Source organism: Ambystoma mexicanum, chromosome 2q, assembly GCF_040938575.1.
Source record: "Ambystoma mexicanum isolate Mex_15411 chromosome 2q, UKY_AmexF1_1, whole genome shotgun sequence".
In the NCBI taxonomy this organism is placed as follows: Eukaryota; Metazoa; Chordata; class Amphibia; order Caudata; family Ambystomatidae; genus Ambystoma; species Ambystoma mexicanum.
This window is the reverse complement of record NC_090924.1, coordinates 1,368,371,296-1,368,397,606: the sequence shown is the minus strand read 5'-3', so window position 1 is coordinate 1,368,397,606 and position 26,311 is coordinate 1,368,371,296. Positions and strand designations below refer to the sequence as shown.

The window sequence follows — 26,311 nt, the reverse complement described above, 5'->3', positions numbered from 1 at the left end:
AACCCCAAAGAACCGGCGACCCAACCACTGGACCTAAGAACTCTCTTAAGATCTTCCATGCCTGTACAAGGAGGTGGGAAAGAGAGCAGGAGGGAAGATACTACTAACCTTTGACAAGAGCCCCCACATCTATGTGTGTTGACACCACTTAGCTTTGCGACAAGAAATAGCCAGCCGAGGACATTCGCCTTATTAAAATTATTTATTTTACATTTTTTTTTATTTTGAATTGGCTGAAAAATCAACCTTACAAAATATAAATATACACTTTACACAAAAGCACAATTTTCTATTTTTAAACAATTAAAAAGAGAATAGTTCATTAATACAATTTAATTATTCAGCACCATAGACATTACTCACGTACCGGTCATAGAACACCTACAGATGACTACGGCAATGGAAAACAGCCACTAGTCACAATGCCTCCTCCTGGACCCCGAGCCAAAATTACAATTGATTACAGGGTTAAAAGTAACGCCAAAAGGAAACTTTCAGTAATTAGGCAGGAATTACTGTATTAACAAATTGGGTCAGTGCTATTTGGATGGACATTTTAGCATTAGAAAGAAGATAAGCCCGAATTTCTTCACTGGAACGAGGTAACAAAAGGTAGTTACACATCTTAAACAGTTGTTCCCGCAGTACACTCAGAGCTGGGCACTCAACAACCAAATGACACAATGTTTCAATTTGGCCAATATTCTTGCAATACCGACAGTATATTTCATCTTTGGGAATAATTTGTCTCCTTCCCAAGATCTGTCCAGTGGCACACAAATTCAGTCTAATAGGCATCATTTGAGATCTTATGTAGCTAGATGAACATTTTACTAGGTAGGGTTCCATAGTGCGAAGTTTTTTTTTTGTGATGATGCATCATAGTGTCACTGTACACATATGCCAGGCATTGGCTGAGGGTGTTTATCCAGTCTGCCTGGAATAGTTTCAGTTTGGCTTTGTTTGGATTCGATAACAATAGTTCAAGAGAAATGTCAGCGCTAGCTAAGGCCTCTACCACATAGTTATTCCATTTTTTCGCAAGGGCAATACAAGGCGTAAGCAAGTGATTAGCGCCTTTTTAAAATTGAAAACTATCACTTAAAGCAATCAAATGTCCAGAAATACAAACGATGTCTTGGCACCCAACAACAGGGATAAGATTCATGGGCCACACTACAGAAACTTCAGCGCTTTGGCGTAAAGCGCTATATAAATGACAAATAAGTAAAAATACAAAAATACTAAACTATGAGCAAGCGCAATCTTTCACTGTATTAGCACTCAGGGGAACACATAAATACAAATGCACAAATACTAAACTTTGCACAAGCGCAATCTTTCACTGTATTAGCACTGAGGGGAACACATAAATACAAATACAAAAATACTAAACTTTGCACAAGTGCAAGCGCAATCTTTTACTGTATTAGCACTCAGGGGAACACATAAATACAAATACAAAAATACTAAACTTTGCACAAGTGCAAGCGCAATCTTTCACTGTATTAGCACTCAGGGGAACACATAAATACAAATGCACAAATACTAAACTTTGCACAAGCGCAATCTTTCACTGTATTAGCACTGAGGGGAACACATAAATACAAATACAAACATACTAAACTTTGCACAAGTGCAAGCGCAATCTTTCACTGTATTAGCACTCAGGGGAACACATAAATACAAATACAAAAATACTAAACTTTGCACAAGCGCAATCTTTCACTGTATTAGCACTGAGGGGAACACATAAATACAAATACAAAAATACTAAACTTTGCACAAGTGCAAGCGCAATCTTTCACTGTATTAGCGCTCAGGGGAACACATAAATACAAATACACAAATACTAAACTTTGCACAAGCGCAATCTTTCACTGTATTAGCACTGAGGGGAACACATAAATACAAATACAAAAATACTAAACTTTGCACAAGTGCAAGTGCAATCTTTTACTGTATTAGCACTCAGGGGAACACATAAATACAAATACAAAAATACTAAACTTTGCGCATGCGCAATCTTTCACTGTATTAGCACTCAGGGGAACACATAAATACAAATACAAAAATACTAAACTTTGCACAAGTGCAAGTGCAATCTTTTACTGTATTAGCACTCAGGGGAACACATAAATACAAATACAAAAATACTAAACTTTGCACAAGTGCAAGCACAATCTTTCACTGTATTAGCACTCAGGGGAACACATAAATACAAATACACAAATACTAAACTTTGCACAAGCGCAATCTTTCACTGTATTAGCACTGAGGGGAACACATAAATACAAATACAAAAATACTACACTTTGCACAAGTGCAAGTGCAATCTTTTACTGTATTAGCACTCAGGGGAACACATTGCCCTTGTGCAAATATATATTAATTGAATGCATGTGTGCACCACGGGAACGTTTGGCCTAGCGCTAGCGTGCTGGCCTTTTAGCACTAGGGAGCACATTGTCCTGGTTCAGATACATTCATTAAAAGAAGAGATGTCGTGTGCAATAAGGCAATTATGTCTTTGATTGGCTAATTGGCTTTTTCTGTTCCAATTAAATGTCTGTTTGTGTATAGGGCCTCCATTTTGTCACAGTTTTAATTACGTTTTGAGTGTCGACTTTGTGGTGTGGTTTAGTTTAGTTTATTATTTGTATAGCGCCGCCTGACCCTGGGGCATCCAGGCGCTTGACAAGGTTACATAGTTAATGCAGTGAGGTAAGCATAGTTGATAGTAATGAATACAATACAATACGGAAAGGGTTAATACAAAGCATCACATGTTCAGGTCGTAGAGATCTATGTACAGCAGGTGAAAGCATAGAAAATTATCCGCGAGGGTTAATATGTACAGGGAGTGGGAGATGAGTTTGGGTGCGTTTACGTGTAGACAGGTGTGGGGGGTTTAGACACGATGCAGCCATAAAACAGTGTTATACAAAGAAACCGTCCCAAAAAAATGCCAGGAAGGAAGCCCAAAATGACCTCGCATTCAGAGGCTGTGCTGTGGCCTGCGGGAAGCGGGAGGGGGAGTGGTGAGGCCCCCGGGCTGGGCTCTTTGCGCTCGCCGAGGTCTCCCTGCCTGGAATTCCAGGCGGGTAATTACTTGTGTTTTGAATCTTCTAAAGTACTCTTACAACATAATTACAGCAGCTCTTAAAGCGTCCCTCACCCGCCTTTTAGGCTACATTAGTGTACCCTGGGGGGGACATATTTCAGCATTACTCTCTAGCTGCGTCATAACAAGCAGGGAGAGGGAATTGCCCGGTTAGGCAAAATTAAATAACATTTGTTTCAAGAGCCTCAAGGTTAAGGAACAGCGGTGTGCGCATGTGCAAAGCAAATAAAGGAAGCGCGTGCAAACAGAATACAAATCATGACCTGCTGTATAAAGAAGGTTTATTTAATATACAATAATACATATTTGTTTGTATATATACGCGCTTCCCATAAATCAGTTTAAAATCCCATTTAGGAGTGGGCCACAACTGAAACGACCGCTTTTAAACCGGCTTGTGATGGGGTGGCGGGATTGCCGGGGCACAAAAGCGGAAAATCTTAGTTTACTCAGTTTATGGCTCTATACCAGAGCATCTGCAAACTTTTGCTCTCCAGATGTTTTGGACTTCAACACCCATCAGCCCTAGCCAGTTTTGGACTTCAACACCCATCAGCCCTAGCCAGCTTAGCCAATGGTAACGTGTCATGGGAGTCGCATACAGCAGACCCATACACTGCTTGTAAATTTGAAAGCCAGTCTATTTCTGACAATTCTGCATTTTCTAATATTAAAAGGCATGCTATTTATATGTTTTGCACAGGCCAGACTTCCATGCTTGCTTACCCCAAAAAATTGCATTCTCCACCGCTAGCTCCATTTTTCCTTCAGCGTTCCGCACTGAAACCAAGATGGCCGCCAGCTCGCTGTGCAAGAACTCTGTGTTCCCAAAGGGGGGATGGAGAAAACACGCATGCATGTGTTCATCAAACGAGTTGATTTTAGGCCCAAGACCAACATGCAGCAGACACTAGAAACTGACTTGATTCTTGGAACTTAACTAATTGTGTTCCGTATTACACAATGCTCTGCAATTGATAACCAAATTATAGCGTAATTCTCAGTGGTGTGGATGGGCTGAGAATCAAGAAAAAAGGCATTCTGCAAGTTTCTCCCCCATTTTTTCAGTTCTGATTAGGAGTTCCCTGCTCCGTGTGGGCGCCCCGGACATACCCTCTGAGCTAAAGTTTCTCCCACATGTCGGTGCTTGCACATGCCCTATTTCATGTATTTTTCTTCTCTTAATTGTTTTTTTTATTTAAATACAGTACTATACTTTATTATACGTTTCAGTTCATAGAACTTTTCGTATGAATCTTTACAAAACATTTACATTTCATGTTACAAATAAAACATATTTCATATAAAATATAAAATGTACAAACATAACATTCACTTATCACATATCATTCACATAACATTCACGTAACATAACACATAACAAACATTGTACATTTTCGTAACCTCGATCCATACACTTACTAATGAAGCAGTCCACATACCTTGTTTCGACAATTCATGTCTCCTAAAAAGGACTATGCAATCATCTTCAATATAGATAACAACCAATAAAAGTAATCGGATATGCATACGAGCCCGCAACATTCTCTTTTTGGTAATGCAGGCTTTCGAGTAATGTTCCTAACAAATTCTATGAACCCTAATCTCCTATCTTAAAAGAATTACTGAAGTTGCTCTTTGAAACGTGTGCTTCTGTCTTTTATCTTACATTGATTCTTTTGTACTCAGTCAAAATATTTTGTTAAACGCACATACTGTATTATTATTTGCGAAAATATATTTATTTATTTTAAAAGCACGATTTTCAGATAAACGTATTGTGAATTTTTTCAGTCAAAGTACAATTTATTTGATAATTTTCTATATGTAGTGTATTTTGAAAAATTGTTCACTGATTAAGGTGTTACGGTTAATTGGAAATGTAAATATTACAGTAAGCGGCCTAATGCAACGATCAAAATGCACGTGCCTGAAGATCGTCTGTCTGTTCTCCCCTGTCTGCTCCCCTTAGTAGCACTGGTACAACTTCAGAATCGCTGTCCGGCCTTATTTGCTATGTCTCAACTGTTAAATATGTTTTACGCACTTACTCTGCCTGTGCAGACTATTATCGTCTCAGAATTTCATGGGCTCTGAATGACTGCTGTTTTTTCCCCCTTGTGCCCACCCTCCTTGAGCGCTTTGAAACACTTTCCTGTGTATAGGCGCTATATAAAAAAACAATACATTAGGAGAAGCTCTCTCTATGAACACGAGCTGTTACTACTCACCAACGTAAAGCATCGCATTTAAAAAAAAAAAGATGTTTCTGTTCGTGCTAGAAGCACTTAGAGGCCATTTGGTTTGAATTGAAGCGCTATATGAGGTTCCTCACGCGCTCTTGCATAGTCCGGCCTATGCAATGCCTGAATGTTCTAATCCAGCAGGCCAGTGTTGGCTGAATTTCTGGTCCAGTTTGATAACTTAGTATGTTTAGAACACTCTTGAGAAATGTTATTTTCAAAATATGCTCTACAATGTATAATTTCATTCCCATTTCTCTGAAAATGTGCACCAGGTATTCCTGCAACAGTTTTTGATGAAGGTTAAAAAATGCCACTTTCTGAAATGTGGGCCAAATTTGACTGGTGCATGAGTCTTATTATTTTTTCGTCCCAAGCCGACCCTAAACCATATACGTGCCTGGGATATCGCATATGGACCTTAAACCATATACCTCACCATTGACCTAAATGTTAAACAGCGCAAACCTCCCCTACCCAAATAGCTCATGCGCTGGAGAAAATCTTTAGGAATCACTTGAAAGCTTATTGCTTCAAATTTCTGCATTTTGGTTCCTCGTCCTTGCTCGCCATTGGGTACCTAAGTCTTCAATAGCTATAGAAATGATCCCGTACATTAGCCAATGGTAAGCCCGGTGTGCTTCTACATCAGGAATTTTGTTCCACTGTGTGAAAGTGAGCCGGTACTCCTTGTAACATACCGAGCCCAACACCAGACTCCACCTGGCCCCTTGTATCAGCGTTTCGAATAATGAAAGGAGATCCAGGCCGCCATTTTGAATTCTGCCCTTTTCATGAGCCCATCCAGTGCATCAGCGCAGACTCACCGGGAGTCTAATTCTGCATTGGTTTTACGTGAAGGGACCATGCACTCATCCTGATCCCTACCTCTAGCCACACCCCCGCCTACCAGCGTCACCTACCAGTGTCAAATCGGTATAGCTAAACCCGAAGACCTAGTCCTTAACCACTTGGCAGCCAGATCAGTTTCCATTGGTTGGATGGATCGCTTGTCCATTCGGCAGGGTTTTGATTAAGCCGCTTGCCCTGTGGCGCAGGAAATGGATACACCTTTAATATTTCATTAAGACCTCTGGGGTCAACGCGATTCAAGATCCATGTGCCGGGCGCGTCATTACCCGCAGGGAGCAATCAGGGGTAGGATGAGGCGGGCTTTGATCCCGGGCCCAGGTTCCATTGTCTGATGCTATGTCTTTTTTCTCTCTCTTTCATTACAGGGCTTTTTCCGCAGGAGTATTCAAAAGAACATGGTTTACACGTGTCACCGCGACAAAAACTGCGTTATTAATAAGGTCACCAGGAACCGCTGCCAGTACTGCCGGCTGCAACGCTGCTTCGAAGTTGGCATGTCCAAAGAGTGTAAGTTGAGACCAAGGTAGCGGTTGCATTCCCTTTGTCATTAAAAAGTATGTGAGTCCTGCTCCTAGCATGACTTTGACTATGACAGGCCTTTAAGAAAAGAAGTACTTCTCAAACCAATAAATGTGTCATTTTAAAAGCCTCCTGAGTCGGTAAGTGGAATACATTCTGATTTGTCAGCATCACTTGATGCAATGACTATGAATTTGACTGCAATTGATTAAATATACTGCCATCCCATCAGGGGGTCCCCGTGCATTGCGGAGCCTCGGTGTCAGTTGGGATTTACAGCAACATCCACTGTGATTCGCTTTAAGGTGTAGTGAGGAATGGCCCTCACAAATGATACAGCGTGCACGCGGAGAATGTGTTCAGTGCCGTCGCGGGCATATGTATCTTTATTCCTATAGAAACGGAGATAGAGCGTCTTATTTAGATCAGGCAGTGCCCGCCGTGCAGTTCCACCACGGTATTGGTATCATCTCCATAGGAATTAACAAGGATTCTCCCATCTCCACCAGTAGGCTGCGCTGTAGCGAAAGCAATTCCTTTCAGTAAATGAAGCCGGAAGTGGACTTGCTGAAGTCCCGCCCCTTCCTGTAGAAAATGGCACTAGGAATTGTAGAATCTGGAGGTGTGGCATGGCTCCAACTCACAAACTCACGCAGAACGTGTCAGTTGAAACATAAATCGTTTCCTGTGAGCAAATACAGCCCCCCCTTCCCTGCATTCCCTCCACTCCTTGTGTGATCGGCTACCATTACCTGAATCAGGCTGGTTCAAGCTGATCAGTGCCGGCCACAGGTCTGCCAGCGCCCTGTACGATATTTTTCAGTGTGCTCCCAGCCCACCCTCCCCAACATTCTGACAGCATCCATTGGTGCCTCACTGAACCCTGGACACCTCTCCTACTCAAAGATGTGTTTGTTTGGCACCTAAACAAAGGGGCTGGTGATTACTTTTGTTAAACCTATCTGGGTCATCAGCAGCAGCCCATTTTTACGAATGTATAGGCAATTAGAACTGCGATGGGACATTTACAAATGAAAGCCCCACACAACCCAGTTACCTCCCAAATATGTGCGCCGACAACAGAACGGAGCCCCCTGCTGTTCTTGTAAAGGGGGCTTAAGGGACACGCCTGGCACAGCGTGATTCTTTAATAGGCACTGGGCCGGACCAATACTTAAGTTTACATGGCACTGAGTTGGAGGATAGGTGCCCTTTATTTGCTGCATGGAGGAGGGGTGCGCTTATGCGGCCGCACCCCGTAGCACACCTTCAGCCGGCGCTGCAGCTGATTGTAATGCCCTTTAAACGTAGCAGGGGTGTGGCTAGATCAAACCCTGGTGGGTCTTCAGCGTCAGCTTGACCAACTAAGTAATTACGTGGTGGAGAACGAGCTCTAGATAAACACTGAGAACATTCTTGTCTTCAAGAAAATCAAAAGAAGGAAGCAAAAAAAACATACTTAAGCATGGTATCTGGAGCATACAAAGATATAACAAGTGTCAACCTTCAAATATCTAGGAACATGGATTAACAACAGCGACTCTGAGGCCCCGATGGTGGATTTTCTGAATAACAAAGCAAATACCTTGGCGAGTCAGGCCTGTAGATTAATTCGGAAATATGGGCGTTTTACATTAATCCCAGTCCTGTATTTGTATTTGTATTTGTATTTTGTATTTTATTTATTTGTGAAGGTCCTGGACTTTAACAATATGAAAGTCGTGCCAACACTCCCTACGGCTCAGAGACAATCTTGAAGATACCCCCTAAATTATGGTTGCGGTTAGACGGGCTCTTTTGGAAGAAGTTCATGAGAGTTTCTCGATCCTTACCCATGTCCATTCTGAGAAGAGAAATGGGTGTAGCCTCCCTAAAAGCAACCGTGGAGTGGGAAAGACTCTCACCATTTGGGAGATGTGTAGGAGTGGCAAGACCACATATTTTTGAAAATATGAATAAGGACATGGGTCAAGGTCCAAACAGACCTACAAATAATTGGGTGAGTGCAAACGTCCAAGAACTAAACCAGATAGGCTGTACTGTGGAGGAGCTCCTAACAAACCCATGTAGAGTAAAATAAAAATGATATGAACTGGACTGGAAAACAACATTGGACCAAGCTTTTACTTATAAATGGCACCATCAGTTGGACCACGAGGTTAGAAAGTTGGGCATTCTTCCTAAATACCTCAGCCAATTTCCAAACACACACCTTAGAAACCAGTTCATGCAGCTAAGACTAAACTTCCCCCCAACGAGCGAAGTATTAGTTGCAAGATCTTGGCGAGATGGAAAAACCACAAGCCAATGTCGGTTCTGCCGAGAAACCGACCAAGTAGAGTCTCTGAATCATCTTCTGCTCTTTTGTCCTGGACGCACCGAGTTGAGAGCATTACATGTCAGTGCCTTGATTAAGCTTGTTCCCTCTCTGTGCCCGGGAGGGCTGGTGGGTTCCTCCAACAGATGAAGAAAAGGTTGCTTGAGTCCTTTCTGTTGTGAACTTGTGGAGAACCATCTCTGGTTCAGGAAGCACCTTAAAACCATCCTCTTTGCTCCTGTCTTCGCCCCTCTCCCCCTGCTGATCTGGTCTCTCTTGGCACTGTGCACCTGGCCACCTTTTGTCCGCCAGGCCCAGGCTCCTCCTTACCTAGCCAGGCTCCCGCACTGCCTCAACTCAGCACTTGCCACTTGCTGACTGCACTATCACTTTTGTTTGCTTTTATTGTTTATTTATTTATTTATTTGTATTTATTTCTGTTCTCCTTTTGCTCTGCACTTTCCACGTCTCCCTCCTTCCTTCCACTTTTCCGCTCCCCCTCCCCCATGCTTTTGCGCGTTGTCAATATCACTGGGCCTAGCAAGAGCGTTGTTTTGTTTCTCCCCTGTTCCCCTCCTTTGCCGTGTCGCGCTCTGAAACACTTGTGTACGAGCGCGATAGAAATAAAATATCAATATCAATATCAACATCAAGTTTATGAACAAGGTGCAAGAAATGGAGCCTATGTGGGGAATCCCCCTGAGCTGAAAGGGGTCGCAGATTGAAAGACCTCCTTAACAGGATTGAATCAAAAATCGAAGGACGCCTAGCTCTCTCGTTTTGGTCCTGTTAACTGGAACTTCAGACATTAATGAATGCAAAGGAAACGTGAGATACTTTCTTGTAAAAGTTTTATATTAAACTAACATAGTAAAAACAAAAACTATATCATATAAGGTTTTTATATAGTGTGTTGTGTTGGAATCCTCCCGCTTCTAAGCACTGTAATGGTATCTGCTATTGTTTCCCACTTAAATGACACTTTAGCAATCTTGCGAGTATGAAGGGCTGCAACCCTAGATCTCACATGGCGTAACCCTAGTTCTGACAGGATGTTGTCCTATATTGTAACATGACACAGAGCTAGTTCTACCATGATGCCGCCGTAATTCTCACGTAATGCAGCCCTAGTTCTCACATGACAAGCCCTGGTTCTAATATGACGCAGTTCTGGTTCTAAAATGACACAGCCCTAGCCAGGGCCGTCACGAGGGGGGTGCAGGAGGGGCAAACTGCCCAGGCCTCGCGCCTAGGTGGGGCCTCGCGGCAGCCAGAAGCACAAAAACATCTTCAGCCTCATCAAGGTTGTTGTGTGAGGTTTTCGCGTTCCCAGCATTTCCAGCTGGGAAGTTTGGGAACAGTGATTGTTGACCATAAATCCTCCTTCCGCCCGACCAGTCCGATTGTGTTTATTCTGACAAAAAATAAAAGTGAGTATCCAATAGAACCAGCAGCAAGTTTTGTTTTGATGAAATGAAAACACTGCAAGAGCACCATAGGGTTAGTAATTAAGCCCGCCTCAACATGTCCTTTCGCAACAGCCTATGCCCATGTGTGACATTTCCACATAGCTCTACTTTTCAGCTAACACAGCTGCATACATCTGACTTAAAATACCCACATGAACAGTACAAATGTAAGTTCAGACTGCAAAGTGCTTTTGAATTTAAGGCCAAGACACTTGTTATTTTCTTATAGAGCAGTGCTTTTTTAACCTAAGGCAGGCAGCTCTCAACAATGCAGACATAAACATCCTCAATATTAATCATCCAAGTGATAGACTATGACATCCTTTTTAGTTTTAGCTATTAGGTGCGCCACCTATAAGTCAAAACTACTGCATTAGAGTACAGATAGGGGAAAATGCCACAAAGCTTGTAGGTGTTGTCTGGATATCTCCCTCTACACCCCCCCATTGACTGCCTATGGCCATGCTAATACCTGTGGCAATTCCCACCTAGTCCCTGACCACCCCCAAAAAAACACTGCCTCATGGCAGCACGTTGAGCTAGTTTTAAACAAGCCTTACTGTCAAACTTTGCACTCGAAGTGCCTGCCAGTGTTTTCTCAAGTCTTCTTAGAGTGAATGACTTAATGGGCACTGTAAACACACCATTGGTGTAATAAAATTTGTCTTGACCAGATCTGTCTACAGCCACTTTATTTAAAAGTACCATGCTTGTCCTTTACTGAAGGCCTGTTAAAAACAAGCATTGACAAAGCCAACAGATTTGGCGGGTGCACATTAGGCATTTTCCAGGAACTGCTGTTAGTTGGGAAGGTTCTCGAACCATTTTGCACCTGCTGCCATTGATGGTCAGTTAATTCCAATACAGCAGTACCTTTCCCATGTCTACACGAAAGCCCGCACTGTGGCCATTGCAAATGCTTGTTTTGCTTTACCCCTGATGCACAGGACCATGCATCAAGGGTAGAGCAAATGTAAATGTTACTACATGTCTAATCTGGAACACATTGAATGTAGTAGGCCAGTCTAGCCAGTGATAACACTGATGTGCATCCAGCCTGTATATACATTCTGGGAGTCCTTATAGGGTAATACTGGCATATATTGTGCAGCCTGCATGGGCATGCATGGGAACAGCCAGCATTAACATATTTTTAAACTGGCATATGTATTGGGCAAAGGTGGCATGAAATGCATTTGAAAAATGTTCCTGTGCATGGTTGGTGACTTGCAAATATTGGTTTTCCCATGTGCTACCATGCAACACCAATTGCAAACTGTATGGCTTTCTACCCAATTCTTTAAAGAAAGTGATGTAAGATGCACCATTTTAACCCAATGTTTCAAACATTATCTCGGGAGTAAGAACCCCTCGCAAGCACCCCTTGTTTGGTTTGAGCTCCCTCACCAGCCTCCACTGTACATGTCACTTTGTATGATGTGTGTTGTAATACGCAAACAGGGGCTGGACCATCCTTAATGCTGGAGAGGCGGAAGGGTGGAGCTCAAGCCGAGCAGCAACATAGCTGTTCAAGAAATCCAATCCCGGTGATTTGCATAAAAGCAAAGAGCATTCTGGGAACATACAATTGACCACATTTTACATTTGAAATGTTTCTGTAATAGTGATTCGTTCTGAAACCCTTCTGATCAAGTCATGCAAATTAGCCTCGCTGCTATTTTCATGTGTCTCGATACTCACCATAACAGAAAAATATCTTTGAATCCCGGGATATATATATATATATATATATATATATATACATACCCATTTTGATAGGCTGGCAACAGGGTGTGCTTGCGGGGTGAGACCTCTGTCTCAGCAGCAAATATTGGGAACAACTCAGGAATTTGGACGGTGGGATGCAACAGTGACCTCACAAGACAAGACCTCACACCGATGCTGTGTCTTATTCTAGCCCATTCCCTACCCTGTGCACCCAATACTTGGTAATGGGCTCACTATACAAGAGACCAAATTATTGGCTTTCTCCTTAGCTGTTGTTATATTAGCATTGTCCAGTTTGTCGATGCCAGGGGTGGACCATCCTATAGGGAACTCTAGAGATTTCCCGGTAGACTCAGCACCCGTGCCTCTTTTGGGTGGTCTCCTATGTAATTTCTAAATGTTCTCATGGGAAAAGGGTTGAGCTTGCTGATAATCAGTTATTTGGGCCCACTTTGACAAATTATATCCAGGGGCTCTTTTGGTTGCTAGTCCACCCCCGGCCGGTGCCCTCTTCTGCAAAGGTTTGTTTGTATGGATGGGCGGATTCTCATATGCAAATGAAATAGGGTGATGAGATGTGTTTTCTCTGCAGCTGTCTTTTACCTGGATTCACACATGGTAACACACTCCATGATTGGGTGCTCCATGTGTGCGTTCCTGGCAAACCAGGAGTACTTGAAGAGTGTGGAAAGCGAGTCACATTTCTTGTCCAGTCCATAATTTAACTTTGCACTTAACACCGGTTACTCTCCAATTCTATGCATTTCCAATGTTGGTAGAAAAGCGAAATATGGCAGGCAGAGTTTAAGGGATTTGCCCAGAATCACACAGTTTTGCCGAAGACCCTGGATGGAGAAGTTGTCAATAAGGAGGAAGGCTTTTGTGTCAATGTCCTGTTTTTAGGTGCTGAGGTGCGAATGTAGGTGCTCATTTTATCCTGTGTATTGGGAAGGCCGGATCTCGGGGTAATGGCTCTGGATCCTCATCACGCTGCCTGCCGTTGTGTTTACTGGGCCATGGAATATGCGTTATGTCTGCCGGGATTCTCGTATAAGAGTTGGCTCTCTCTGATAGTTGGGGCTGAGTCAACATTTTTCAGTGCCATTTACTGAGAATTTCAAGCCGAGAGCTTACCACGAATGCCGTGGACCCATTGGGAATCTCACAGTGGGATCTTATTGGGAATATCAACCTCACTTGGAAAACGAGGGGGCTTAGCGGGAATGCCAAGCTGACTGGGCATGTCCAAGTGGCAGTTTATTGTGAATGTAGAGTTTATTTGACATTTTAGACTAGGAGATTACTGGGGCTGTCAAGCTTACTGGGAATGCCATACTAAGGGCTCACTGGAAATGCAAACTGGGAATTGCCCGTGAATGCGAAGCCTACCAGGAATTGGCATTTCATGCATCATTGATATGGCATGGCATGCCAGGGCGCAATATACTATTGCATGAGTGCAAGCTCTAAGCACTCTGCCATCTTTCGGTGGACATATGCTAATTTCATGACTGGGCATAATGTAAACTGGTAATGATGTACTAAATGGATTTGCTGGAGATGAGGTAGGCATGATGTAAACTATGACATGGAGAACCTGCGCAACCGCATGTTGCGCAGTTTCACAAAATTGGGTAAACCGCAGAATCAGGGATAAGAAACCATTCCTGATGTTGCCACTAATGGCAATTAATCCCTCCCAAACTCCAGGACAGCCTGTGTATCATTTACCCCATTCACCCCCAGTGTATCCACATCGGCTCCAGAAATAGCCCAAAAGAAAATGGCTGCCAGATAATGTGGCAGCCATTTTCTGTAGAACAAAATCATGGTCACCGAAAAGGGCATACACAAATGGGCACTGTAGGTTAAGAGAACATGAATTGCAGTGTTGGTATTTAGTTTTCAACAAACCAATCCCAGTGGAAGGTACGTGGGCCCAGCTTACACAAAAACCTCATTTGTTGTAGGAGCAGAGCAGATATGGAAAGTTTCATGATAAGATGATGAACGAGTGCTGAACTCTGAAAGTGGGCAGGAAGGCCTGCCCTCGGCTTGCTTCCTCTGCGTGGCGTTTGCCCTGTACATGAACCCTTGCAATGACAGTGTTCTGATAACACCTCTCGTGTCCATAGCGGGGCCGGGGTGTTTTCTGTGTCCATTAAAACAAGCACGTATATGTTTGTTTATCCGCCAGGGTTTCAGTCGAATGTAGTTTTTTCAGAGTCAGTGGCAGTGTAAGGGGGCTATCTAGTGAAAAGGAACAGTTCTAGGTCTCTGCCCATTCTGACGCCCCCAACAATCGCCAGTAAGGTTTCCAGAATGTCCCTTGGTTTTATGAGATCTGGTTGGGTATCGTGACATAATTCCCTATATATCCCTTTTTTAATAATAATAATAATTATCATGGTGTTTATTGAGCATGTGCCTAGCTTCGAGAAGCAACGGAGCGCTTTGCACAGGTGTACATCAAAACAGATGCATAACGGAGCACTTTTCAGAGGTAACAACAGACCAGATATACTGTGGGGTGTAGGATACAGAGAGGCACAGAGGAGGGGTACAGCTGTACCGGGTGGCGGGGAGCAGTGGGGCGGGCAGTGTCTAGCGAGTCAGTTGGCGCAAGGGGTGACGTGATAGCCTATGTGTTGAGGAGGAGCGACTCCTTGAAGAGGTGGGTCTTGAGTTCCTTTCTGAATTGTAGGAGCATGGGGGCAAGTCTGAGGCTGATGGGGAGGAGTTTCCATAGTCTTGGGGGCGTAGACATTTGGTAAATTTCCTCCCCAGCTGAAATTGTGGCCGCGCCAGAGGTTTCAGATAGCAGATTTTCCGCCCAACGACAGTGCAAGTAAATTGGTCGCAAGACAACAAAAACAGCGCATAAAACATTCAAAGTTCTCTTAAGGCATTATTGTAGCTAAATACCTTACATTCAATACATTCTAGGAGCTTTTGAGGACAGACAGAATGGGCAGACGTTTGTATTGTTATTGTGGAAAAAATGGAAGTTGATGCAATTTGCATTATATCCTTAACATATTGAGTTCTGTTTTAATTACTCTTCTATTGTGAGGGGTATTTGAACTGTGTATTTTTGCTACAAAGTAGAATTTCCTTTGCTTCTTTTTTCCACTGTGTACGTGCATTTCAATTTTCACAAACCCATACATTGAAACGGGTTCAAATACTCATTTGGAATTCCGTAATATGAAGCTCACTCGTACTTTCCTGCCCTTTTTCTGAGTGACCCCAATTTTATTGTGAAAGATAACTGGGGCACAAGGCAGCAATAATGCTTATCAAGGAACATAAAATGTAGGTCAAATAGGGAAGCCAGGATTCACCATCCGATCATCTGGTACAAAAGCCAATACCTGAAATATTTGTCAAACCTCAATACTTCAGAAACCCACTCTGGGTCCAGTCACATATCTTTGCGACTTCTCTTAATTTGTATTTGTCTGAAACAGTTTCTGAACGTGTAGGTGCCTTCAGCCTATTGCCACAAGCACGCATGCACCGGACACTGTGGTCACTGGTTACCCACAAGAGGGTATATTATGCCTGCAACAGAGGTGGGTGCTGATAGTGATGTATTTATACGATGGCGACTGTCATTTCAGTGACCTAGTCCTCTGGGCAGTGTATTCAGGTAGTTATAAAGAGAAAGACTTGCATGGAACAGCGTGTGGTTGCAAAGATGTCTGGACATCTTGGGGGTCAGTTGTGGTGTACGCTTAATGCTCTTAAATTGCTGTGGTGCCCTTTAAACATGTGAGTCTTTCACTTGTTCATGGATCACATGAAGGTGGTGGGAAGATCTGTCTGGAAGTATCACAATCCAAACAGTTACTCACGATTGTCCGTAGCAGCAGCTGTGGCTGAAAAAGGTTCAGATGTTAGTGGGTGCGTCCCCTAAGGTGTCCAGAGACCAGAAAACTGGGCTCCGTGCACCTCAGGGGCAGCACCCTTGAGAAACCCTTGTGGGGAAGAAAACCCAATAGATGAATCCTGGCAGATGGTGGGTTTCAGCCTGAAATACCAGTGGACACTGCAGTAGATTGAAGGTAAGTTCCGAAGGTTGTGGTGGAAGAGGAATGGTTCCAGGCGCGGAGATGAATAGGTGTGATTCTGCTGTTTTCCACTGGCTTGCAGGACAGTTGAGCCGAAGCAGAGATGAGTGAATTGGAAGCAGGTACCGGAAGGAGCCCGGCAGGGGTATCGTGCCAGATAACACACCAGAACGAAAAGAGTAAGGAAGAAGAGGAAACAAGAAGGGAATACTGAACAGAAAAGGAAGGGGAGAAGGAGTAAGAGAAAGGTAAGGATTCCGTAAACAGGTGCAGGATCCGACAGCCAAGGATGCCGTAGAAAGTAGAAGGAAGCAGGATCGCTGGAATAGATCTGGAGCAGAGGCTAAGAAGAGAAAGGGTAAACGGATCAGATAAGTTGTGGCGAAGCACGAAAAAGGCAAAGGAGTAGTAGGCAGAGAATAAGGGTTATACGCTAAGCAAAGTAGCTGGGACACGGAGAAAAACACAGGCACGGCTCTGTGAAGCGAACAGAAGCGACGCATCTTACCCGATTATAGAGATGACAGATATAGAGCGGTATGATGCGGACGCCATGTTGGAAATAGACTAGAGCTGTAAGTGGTTTGTTGATACGACGCCGAGAAGGCGCCATCTTGAATTCCACTGTTGATAACTTGTATGACACTTCATCCAATTCCTCCACGATTGCCATGAAGAATTCCTTACAGGAAGAAGATGTTGGTCTTAGTTTAGGGTACAGACAGTGGAAGCTTGCCTCTATGTTTTTTAAAACTCTTTTGCAAGTTTGATGTCTTGCATGGAAGATGTAGCCCCTGGTGTGGCTGTGACCACCAGAGGTGCCACGCTTCTCCCGAAGGAAGCAATGTGGAATGAACCACACAGTGACAGCGCCCAAAAAGATCCAGTTGAGTTCCAAATTGTTGTCTTTTTAGGAAAGACTTCAAGAGGAACACCAATTGTATTGCTTAGTTTTGCCCTTTAATTGTTTAATTGTGCCCTTTAATTGTTAACACGTGTTTCGGCCTCTCAAGGGCCTTTTTCAAAACAAAAAATCTGTGCAATTAAATCAAGTCCAAATACTGTTCAAAGGGTTACATTCCCACAAATAAATAAAAATAACAATTCATACAGTTTTAGTATATATAGGAGTGTGGAATGAGATAGGGATTGCAGAATATGTTATTCAATGACATATGATATGCATCATTGATTAGAGAGCAGGCAAATGTATATGTAGCAATCAATTAGAGAAAGAAAAAGAAAAAAGAGAAATATGAAACAAAAAAAAGAAAAAAAATGATGTACATCGATTAATTGAAATGTCCATTATGTACCTTTCTATGCCATTCATATCCAAAGCACCCACATGATTTAATCCAATGTTATACACAATGTACCCAGTCTGATTCCTATAATTATAGTCCAAATTGTGCATGTTAGTAATGCCTAAATTCAAATAAAACATATCTAATTTATGCACAGGTGTTATTAGTCCAAACACTTTAAACCAATGAACATGCTGTGGCTGTTATATATATCAATTAATGTTTGACACAGAAAATCCTCCCGGTAAGAGGTTATTAGTAAAATATGTTGTTAATGCTCCCAAGTTAAACATTGTCCTTTAAATATACAAGTGTTGCCGGCTTACCAGTTGGGTTTTCCAAAAAACCTTTGTTCACGGGTTAATCCCTGAAACAAAAAAGATCATATTTGTCTAAGGAGCTGCACTAGTCGGACGCTCTGGCGTTATGAAATTAGAGTGCAATTAATTAAAATCCCACTAATCTTCACCCTATGTGTCATATCTATTCCCAAATTTGTGTGCTTAATTCAAAAATGTAAGTCCACTGCTAGGACCACGTATTCATGGCAGACAAAGGGTCTGCTTATACATAACTGCGCTTCGCCTCGGGCCGTGTGTGTCAAGATTGTATCCTTATCCATGTCGTCTTCCTATGGGCTCGCGGACATAAAATAACGTCCCCTTGCCGTCTCACCTGTAGCCGCTTCAAGCATATTTCCTTGCATCGGCACTGTTAGTCTGAACACTGTCGCGCGGGTCGTGCATTGTATATCATGTTTCCCTAGCAACTCCACTTGTCCCTTGTCTATGTCTGACTAAGTAACAAGGAGCGCCATGTTTGAAAGGCGTCCCTAATGTTGACCGCAATTGTATTCATGGAAAAGGAGTTTTGAAATTGTATAAATTAGAAGAGCCTCGGTGATATAATAAAAGTAAAGTTATAGTTCTCAAAAGATAATAGTTTATAACATCAATCTTCATGTGGTTTGGTACGTGGTAAATGTTTAGGGCAGTAGCTAAAGTCTGCGCTTGTATACATGAAATATAAATTAATAATCTAGATTCTGTTTGAGATATATTAAGATTAGGCTGCCTGGCTTAATATAATAACCATCAAACTGTATACATCATATTCAAAATACTGCTAAAGTCCGTGCTTGGTGCACCCATAAAAGAATCCCCATTACTCCGGACAATGTCAATCATTGTATTCTAATGATATTTTCTCTAGTCCTTAATGGGTTTGGAAACATCCCTCATTAAGTGAAAATAACCCTGTTGTCATCTAAATTTGCATAGGAAAACATCACAAGTATGGGATTCAAAACATCCCTATTGTAAGCATTACAAAAATGGAACATTGAACTCTAATTAGAATGGTCCAATTGAGCATAATGGAGTTGCTATAAATTAGTTCAAGTTTACAGCTGTTGCATGTTCATGATAAAAGGTTAATATATCATCAATATCCCTGTTACACAGGGCCCATACTAAGTGACCCTGGATAGACAGGGCAGGGAAAGAAAAAGGAGCCTTGATACACATTACCAATCAATGTAGTGGGGTCCTGTGGCCTTTGATCCACTTTCAATCCGGCAGAGTTCTGCTTCCATGTTGGCTGTATCTGTACATTCACATTTACCATACATATTTGTTTTAACAGAAAATGACACGTTATACCATAAGAATGCATTGTCACATTACATGCTAAACCAGATTACATATTGGTCAACCAATCAATACTTAAATTGTTATCTGACAAGAATTAGTTACATTTCCGTGTATATTGTTAGTTGTTATTGAATTCATAAAAAGTTTGTCATCTCATTATCCTGATTCAGACCAAACACAATTGATCGGAATTTACATACAAGTCTCGCTTCCATCTGTTTGAGTCTTCTCTCCAAATCTCCCCCTCTTCATCCTAGTTTCAGTTTCTGAAGTCCAATAAACTTAAGTTCCTTTTATCATCCATCTGGTGTTTTAGTTGCCAATGTTGGGCCAAGGGCAATGCTGCGTCTTGGCTACCCACTGATGAGAAATGCTCACAAAATCAGATTCTGACTTCTCTTATCGTGCTTCCAATGTATATCAATTTACACAGACAAATGATAGCATATACTGTATATTTAGAAAGATGATTTATATTTTCTTTAAAGTCCATTCGTATTCCTCTTGCGTCCTCAAAGCTGGTTGTCGCTTGATGTGCATGGTGGCACATGGTACATGTCCCACATTTGCGGAAACCAAAAATACCTCTATCCAACCAGGTTCTAGTAGGTTCCGTGTTCAGATCCGGTAGTAGTGAGGGGCTCAGAGTCATTTTGATTGTCTATGCTTTACTAAATGTTAACCTAGGTTTATTACCAATATACTCTGTGAGATGAGGGTCCAATTTTAACAAATGCCAATTTTTGTTAAATGTTTTCCTCAGTTTGTCACTATCTTGACTGTAGGTTGTGATGAAATTAATCTCCTTGTGATCCTTTTTGGTTTGGTATGACTTTGGCACCAACGTTTGATCCCATAACATGTTTGTGGACTTCTTTCGAGCCGCTCTAATACATGCTTTTGAATAGCCCCTCTGTTGAAAACGTTCCTGTAATAAATCACATTCCGCTACGAAATCATTAGTGTGATTGCAATTTCTTCGAGCTCTGATGAACTCACCCATCAGGATATTCCACTTCACAGCTCAACGCATGTAATGTAGAGTTAACCTCTGTTTCCTTTCGGAATGTCCGTGTATACAATTTCTTATCATCCACAAAGATTGTAAGGTCCAGAAAGTTTATTTGAGTTGCACTATCATGGCCCAAGAATTAAATTCCAAGATCATTCTGGTTCATTCTATTTTTTAATACGTTTAGTTCCGCACTCGTTCCATTCCATATCAGTAGGACATTGTCAATAAATCGAATCCATAGTATCACATTACTTACATATGCTTCGTATAAATATACTTGTTTCTATTCATACATCCCCATAAACAAATCTGCAAGGGACAGAGCATATTTAGTGCCCATAGCGATCCCTCTGCTTTGCCTGTAGAATTTATTATCAAATATGAAAATATTGTTGTCCAATGTGAATGCCAGCATTTCCTTGAGCATCTGTATATATTGGTAATGTGAGGCAGAGTCATCTTTAAATTCATAGTCTATGGTCTTAATAGCTGCTGAATGCTCAATGATGGTATAAAGAGACCGGACATCCCAGGTAGCCAGTAAGTACGATGGTTTCCAGACCACTTTGTTTATGATTTTAATCGTATCCGTCGTATCCTTGATGTAGGCTTTGAGTTTGGTCAACCGTGGTCGCAGGGCATTATCTATATATTCTGAAATTCTCTCCGTTAGCCAACGAATACCACTAAGTATTGGGCATCCTTCTGGAATTTTGTCAAATTTCTTGTGCACCTTCGGAAGGAAATACAGAGTTGGTATTATTGGGAATTTGTTGTTCAGTGCCTTTCTTTCTTCATCAGAAATTAGTCATTTTCTATGGCATTCAGTAACAAATTCCTCCATTTGTACTATGATGTCATTTTTGGGGTTCCTGGACAGTTCCTCGTAACAGCAAGGTGTCATTAGGTGATTCGATGCTATCTGTATGTAATCTTGTCTATCCATCACTATTATATTTCAACCCTTGTCTGCCTCTTTGATAACTATACATCTGTCCTTTTGTAATTCCCGCAGTGATAATTGTTCTTGTCTGGTTAGATTAGGTTTGCTCTTACTTGTCCTCACAGTTTCGTGTAATTCATAGATGTCTCTGGCGGTCGCTTTATAGAAGACCTCAATCATATTTTCAGCTGAAAATTGTGGTGTAAACCTTGATTTGGTCTTAAGTTCCTTTTCCAGAAGGCCTATCGGTGTTATTCCTAATTCAAACATAGTAGTATGAATTTCTTCAGTATTTTGTTCTCCCAATGTCTTAAGTAGATTGATATTCTCAATGTCCTCAATTTTAAAATCGCTCTTCACATTCCATTCCCTATTACTGCCACTAAAGAGTCCAGTATTCCTGTGAGTGTGGGGGTTCGGGTGGGGTAAGACCAATCCATAGGGTTTGACCTTTCCCAAACAGAACAGCTGGAACCAGACTGATTGTATTTTCTTTGTAATGTGTGTATTGATGGAGAGGTGGCTAGGAATATACAGGCTGGGGAACATTGCCCACGAGGTCAAGGGAGGGCTTAAGCATTAGCGGTGGATGGCTGTGAACCATGATTGGAGTTCATGAGCATGTCCATGGTTGAGTTTCACGTTGGCGGTAGACATGCAGCATTGTATAAGACAATGGATGTCTGTGTCCAGCGATACCTTTAGACAGTGTTGGATGTCATCAGTGTTCTAGCAGATATGAATACCATGGGCAGTTGGAGGCCTCCCAATAGTTCCTTGTTACGATTTAAGATCAACGGGGAGACCCCATTTGGACTACCTAGTTTTTAGCTGTCGCTCTACGTGCTACTGTGGTGCTGCAAGAGTACGACAGCAGGATGTGGTGTTTATCCATGTAGAAGTTCAATTCAATGACTACTAACGTTTTCCTCCAAACAGTGGATATTTGGGATTGGGCACTTAAAGCTGGGCTGAACAATTGGCCATTTCTGAGCAACGCTGGAAAGCCTCATTCTGAGAGGCTTTGGGAATGGTGAGGACATAGTTTCCTGTGGCCTCCCCGCATCATGCATAGGATGTAGACAGCAAAGAGAGTGAGTTTTAATCATTGCTGTCCCAAATCCTGCATCTTCAGGTGAACAGCTCAGTGCATGCGTAGGTAGTGCAGAGTGTGAAATTGCACTTCACAACATGGATATATACCCCAGGGTATATGCAAACTCTCATAGAATGTAATGATTATTCTTTGCCTTAGAGATCTCTTTGCATAGAAACAAACTTTTAATTGTTATCAAAAATACACTTTATTTTGTGTAATACATGGAAAGAAAGTGAAACAGCAATGTATACAAATGTTCTCATTCATCACAAATACATGGCTAGATCTATGATTCAACCATTGATTTCATTAAGAAACACACAACCAACTCTGACCCACCCTGTAACTCATACAAACCAACCACATTAATTTACATACATGATCCGTTCATACAGTGCAAAAGACGCAAGGTAAACAATTTGTTGAAAACAATAGATCATACAGTTCGACCCAAAGTGCAAAGTGCTGATTTAACATTAATGCACCAATTTATTAAAATACTGGCATGTATCACATATCTAATTTAGATACAAAAATTCACCACACAAGTCATGTAGGATATACAGATGTTGGTGCACAGTGGAGCTTATGACAGAAAGGTGTCGACTCGAGTTTCGGCTCAGTACTCTATGTGATTTTCATACCCAAGCCCTCTTCAGGACACAAAAAGACCCCATTCATGATCACATTGGTGTGTGTTACCAATTTAACGTACTAAGTGTCTAAAATTACATCTTAGTGAAGTTAGAAAGGAAGGGGAAGGGGAAAGAGGGGGGAGAAAAGAAGAAAAAAGGACAAAAAAGAAGATACAATTAATAAATCATTCATCACTACTTCTAGACATCCTCCAATTTGTCATTGCTTATCTAATTGGGATACAATGTCACAAATGACACAGACAATTCAACTCGTGTTGTGTTTAACCCATCTTGTCCTGGGAGGATAGCTCAGCGGTAACGTGCTCGCCTTGGAAGCAAAACGACACAGAGCAATACAGGTTTGATCCCCAGGTCCGCGCTTAGAAACCTATCGGTATTTAACACATCATAAATAACCAATCAATCAATTATTTTAAAAAATGCAAAGAGTCGCAATAGCCTCGCACCGCACCCTCAATCTCTCACATTTACAACCAACTGGCTAGTGCAAAATGTGGAATTGCGGCAAGCCTGCGCAGACCTACAGCCTGAGCAGGTAAGTGACACCCCTGGCCTACAGAAAGACACATTCTACTCAAAGCCATGTGTGACTGAGTGGGCACTGCACCCAGCCACACGTTGGCAAATGTACTCTTGAAAAAACAGGTTCCCAAGTGGACCATTCAGTTCATGGGTCTGCAAAGGGTTAGTCTCCAGATGTTTTGCAATACGATTCCCATGGACCCTCAGCACTGGCTGTGCTTGCTAGGGGTGATGCAATGTGAATGGCAAAAACTCCTGTAGAGGTAAAGGTTGCAGAGCTCTGATTCAGTTATCTCACTGCAGCACATCCCTCCTACATTCAAACTGACTTCATAGAGACTACAAACAGTATAATTGGATGTAGGCACACATCCCAAAATGTATTTACCAATATAACTGCCCTGTCAGAAACATGTACTTTCTAAATTGCATCATTATACCATTCCAGTTTTTTTTTCTTTTTTTTAAGTGAGACAATGATAAATGCATTCAGGCAAACAATACATACTCTCTCTAAAATATTGAATCCCATGTAATCATCTATAAAGGGAGTCTGAAAACGGCGGCTTGTCAGATGTTTTGGACTACGAGTCCCATGATCCCCCACCATTGATTAAGCTGGCAAGGACGGAAAGAAGTTGTAGTCCAAAACATACTGACAGCCAAAGGTGGCAGGCCCCTGTTTTAAACTACCACCTGGGGAAATGGGCATGCACAGGAGTGTCACTGCCTTCGACACAGATTTCTGTGTATGTGATTGTGTGCTAGGTTTTGCAAGGCCCATATGTTCAGCCATGGGCAGCTTGGCGCTGTGAAGGATATCCGGAAATGCCAGTAGATTCTGTCAGATCACTGCTGAAAAAGCAAAGGATTTAACCTTCTTTTGAAAATCGTGGTTTGGCTCAGTGAGCATATCGGCAGGTGGGAGGTTCCAGCTCCTAGAAGCAAAGGCAGAGGAGCTCCAGCCTTGCAGTACTGAGTGTAGAGAATCGGAGATGCTGAGCCGGACGGCGTGCATATGGTGGTCCTAGCGCTGTAGATGGCTTGTGCACGAGGGACATTGATGTGTATGTGGTATTGCTAATACACGGGAAGCAGTGGAGAGAGAGGCCTGGCTGCGTGGCACGTGATCAAACCTGCAGAGGTCCAGCCACAGCCTGGCCGTCGCGTGTTGGGCTCTGCACAGATGTATGATCAGTTTCACAGTTCCAGAAGGGTGCTACTTCCATAATCCTAACTGGATGAGATGAAGGCAATCACCATACCAGATAAGAACAGGGGCGGCCAAGGACATGCGCGTAGGACTGCTAAAACCTGAAGCTCCAAGGACAAGCCTGGGTCCATAATGACAGAAATACTACTAACTGATGTAAGATTCTCTCGGGAGGAGAGCACAGGGGCAACGTGCTTGCCTTGGAAGCAAGACGTAACAGAGGTTCGATCCCCGAGTCCGGGTATTAAGCGCGTTATAAATAACCTATCATATCATATCATAACCAGTGTCAGGCAAGGCTCGAAGTATTCTGGCAAATACATAAACTTCCAAGGTTCCAATGGGAGCGTGGGCTTCCAGCATTCGTGCCCATCGTGGTCTCTTTGCTTGCTAGACCTAAGCTGTCAGTTTCACGAAGTTCTAGTCATTTAAAAAGAGGGGGCCACTCTTTTGCATCAAATCTTTGCGGAAGGAAAACGGGTACATTTCCACGTTGTAGATGGTCCAAGAAGTGGGGGTGGGATGAATGGTGTCAAGCGCTGCCCACATCCACGTAGTGACCAGCTCAGTACCGTATCAAAATGATAGGCATTTCTTAAGCATTGACTAAGCAATCAAACGGCTTGCAAAAGGGCCCATTATAGCATTTACTAAGCCCTAATCGATGGGGCACAAAAAATGCAAGTTAGCAACCTCAACAAGTCAGTGAACTAAGTTGTTTAGAGAATAACTGCTTCTAGAAGAGACATGCTTCTCACCGCTTGGACACTGTCCTTTAAACATTCCAATTGCTTGAGAAGTGGTGTACGCCGAAGGTTTTGAAAAAACAACAAATGGGAGAAAATGCCTATTCAGCATGGTACAAAAAAGGAAAACTAAAATGTCAAATAAGAGGAGCGGGGTACAAAGACATTAAGTGAATTCAGGGGTGAGGGATGGTCCCCACTTCTATAAAAAAGGAAAGTGGGGGGACAAAGAAAGATTTTATTTTTTTAACGGACCCTGCAGCGGAAGTTCCGCCTCTCAATGGGAAGGCAGAACACGCATCGCGGAGAAGGAGCCGTGCAGTGGAACAGCAGGTAAGTGAGGAGCAGGAGGTAAGTTTGATGGGTAGCGGGGTGCAGGGTGGGGGGATAGCAGAACGGGGTCATGTGCGTGATTATTTCGTGACGGGCATTTCGAAGTAGTGATTTTCAGAATCGAAATTTTCGTCACGTACAGCCATCTTCGGCTAGGCGTGCTTCTGCCTGGTCTAAAGCCTGACTGAGCATGAGATCCAGGGTAGCACACCCTTCCACAAAAAGACAATAGCTGCTAGGTGAAGAACTGTTTCACCTGGAGCTGAGCTGGGCGGTTACCCACTGTCCCCGGTCACAGGTGGCCGTTTTCAGGAAAGGACAGATTACTTGCTTCTTCCACTCTATTGCTATTAGCCCAGACCTTAGGGAGAGTTATAAATAAATGATATTGTCAACAGGTTTTGGTGGGACAGAAGGGTGAGACCAAGTGCCAAGAGGAGCTCAGAAGTAGCTCACTGTCCTTATAGGTCCGTTCA

At 42.6% G+C, this 26,311-nt stretch overlaps 1 protein-coding gene across 1 annotated transcript in view; it reads left to right on the top strand.

Annotated features, from left to right (window-relative positions):
* The window catches only part of RARB (retinoic acid receptor beta), a 544,674-nt gene that overhangs the window by 184,156 nt on the left and 334,207 nt on the right, over positions 1-26,311 (top strand). Inside the window, exon 3 of the mRNA XM_069648851.1 lies at positions 6,606-6,747. Coding sequence (XP_069504952.1) covers positions 6,606-6,747 — 142 coding nt within the window. The remainder of the gene's footprint in view (positions 1-6,605; positions 6,748-26,311) is intronic.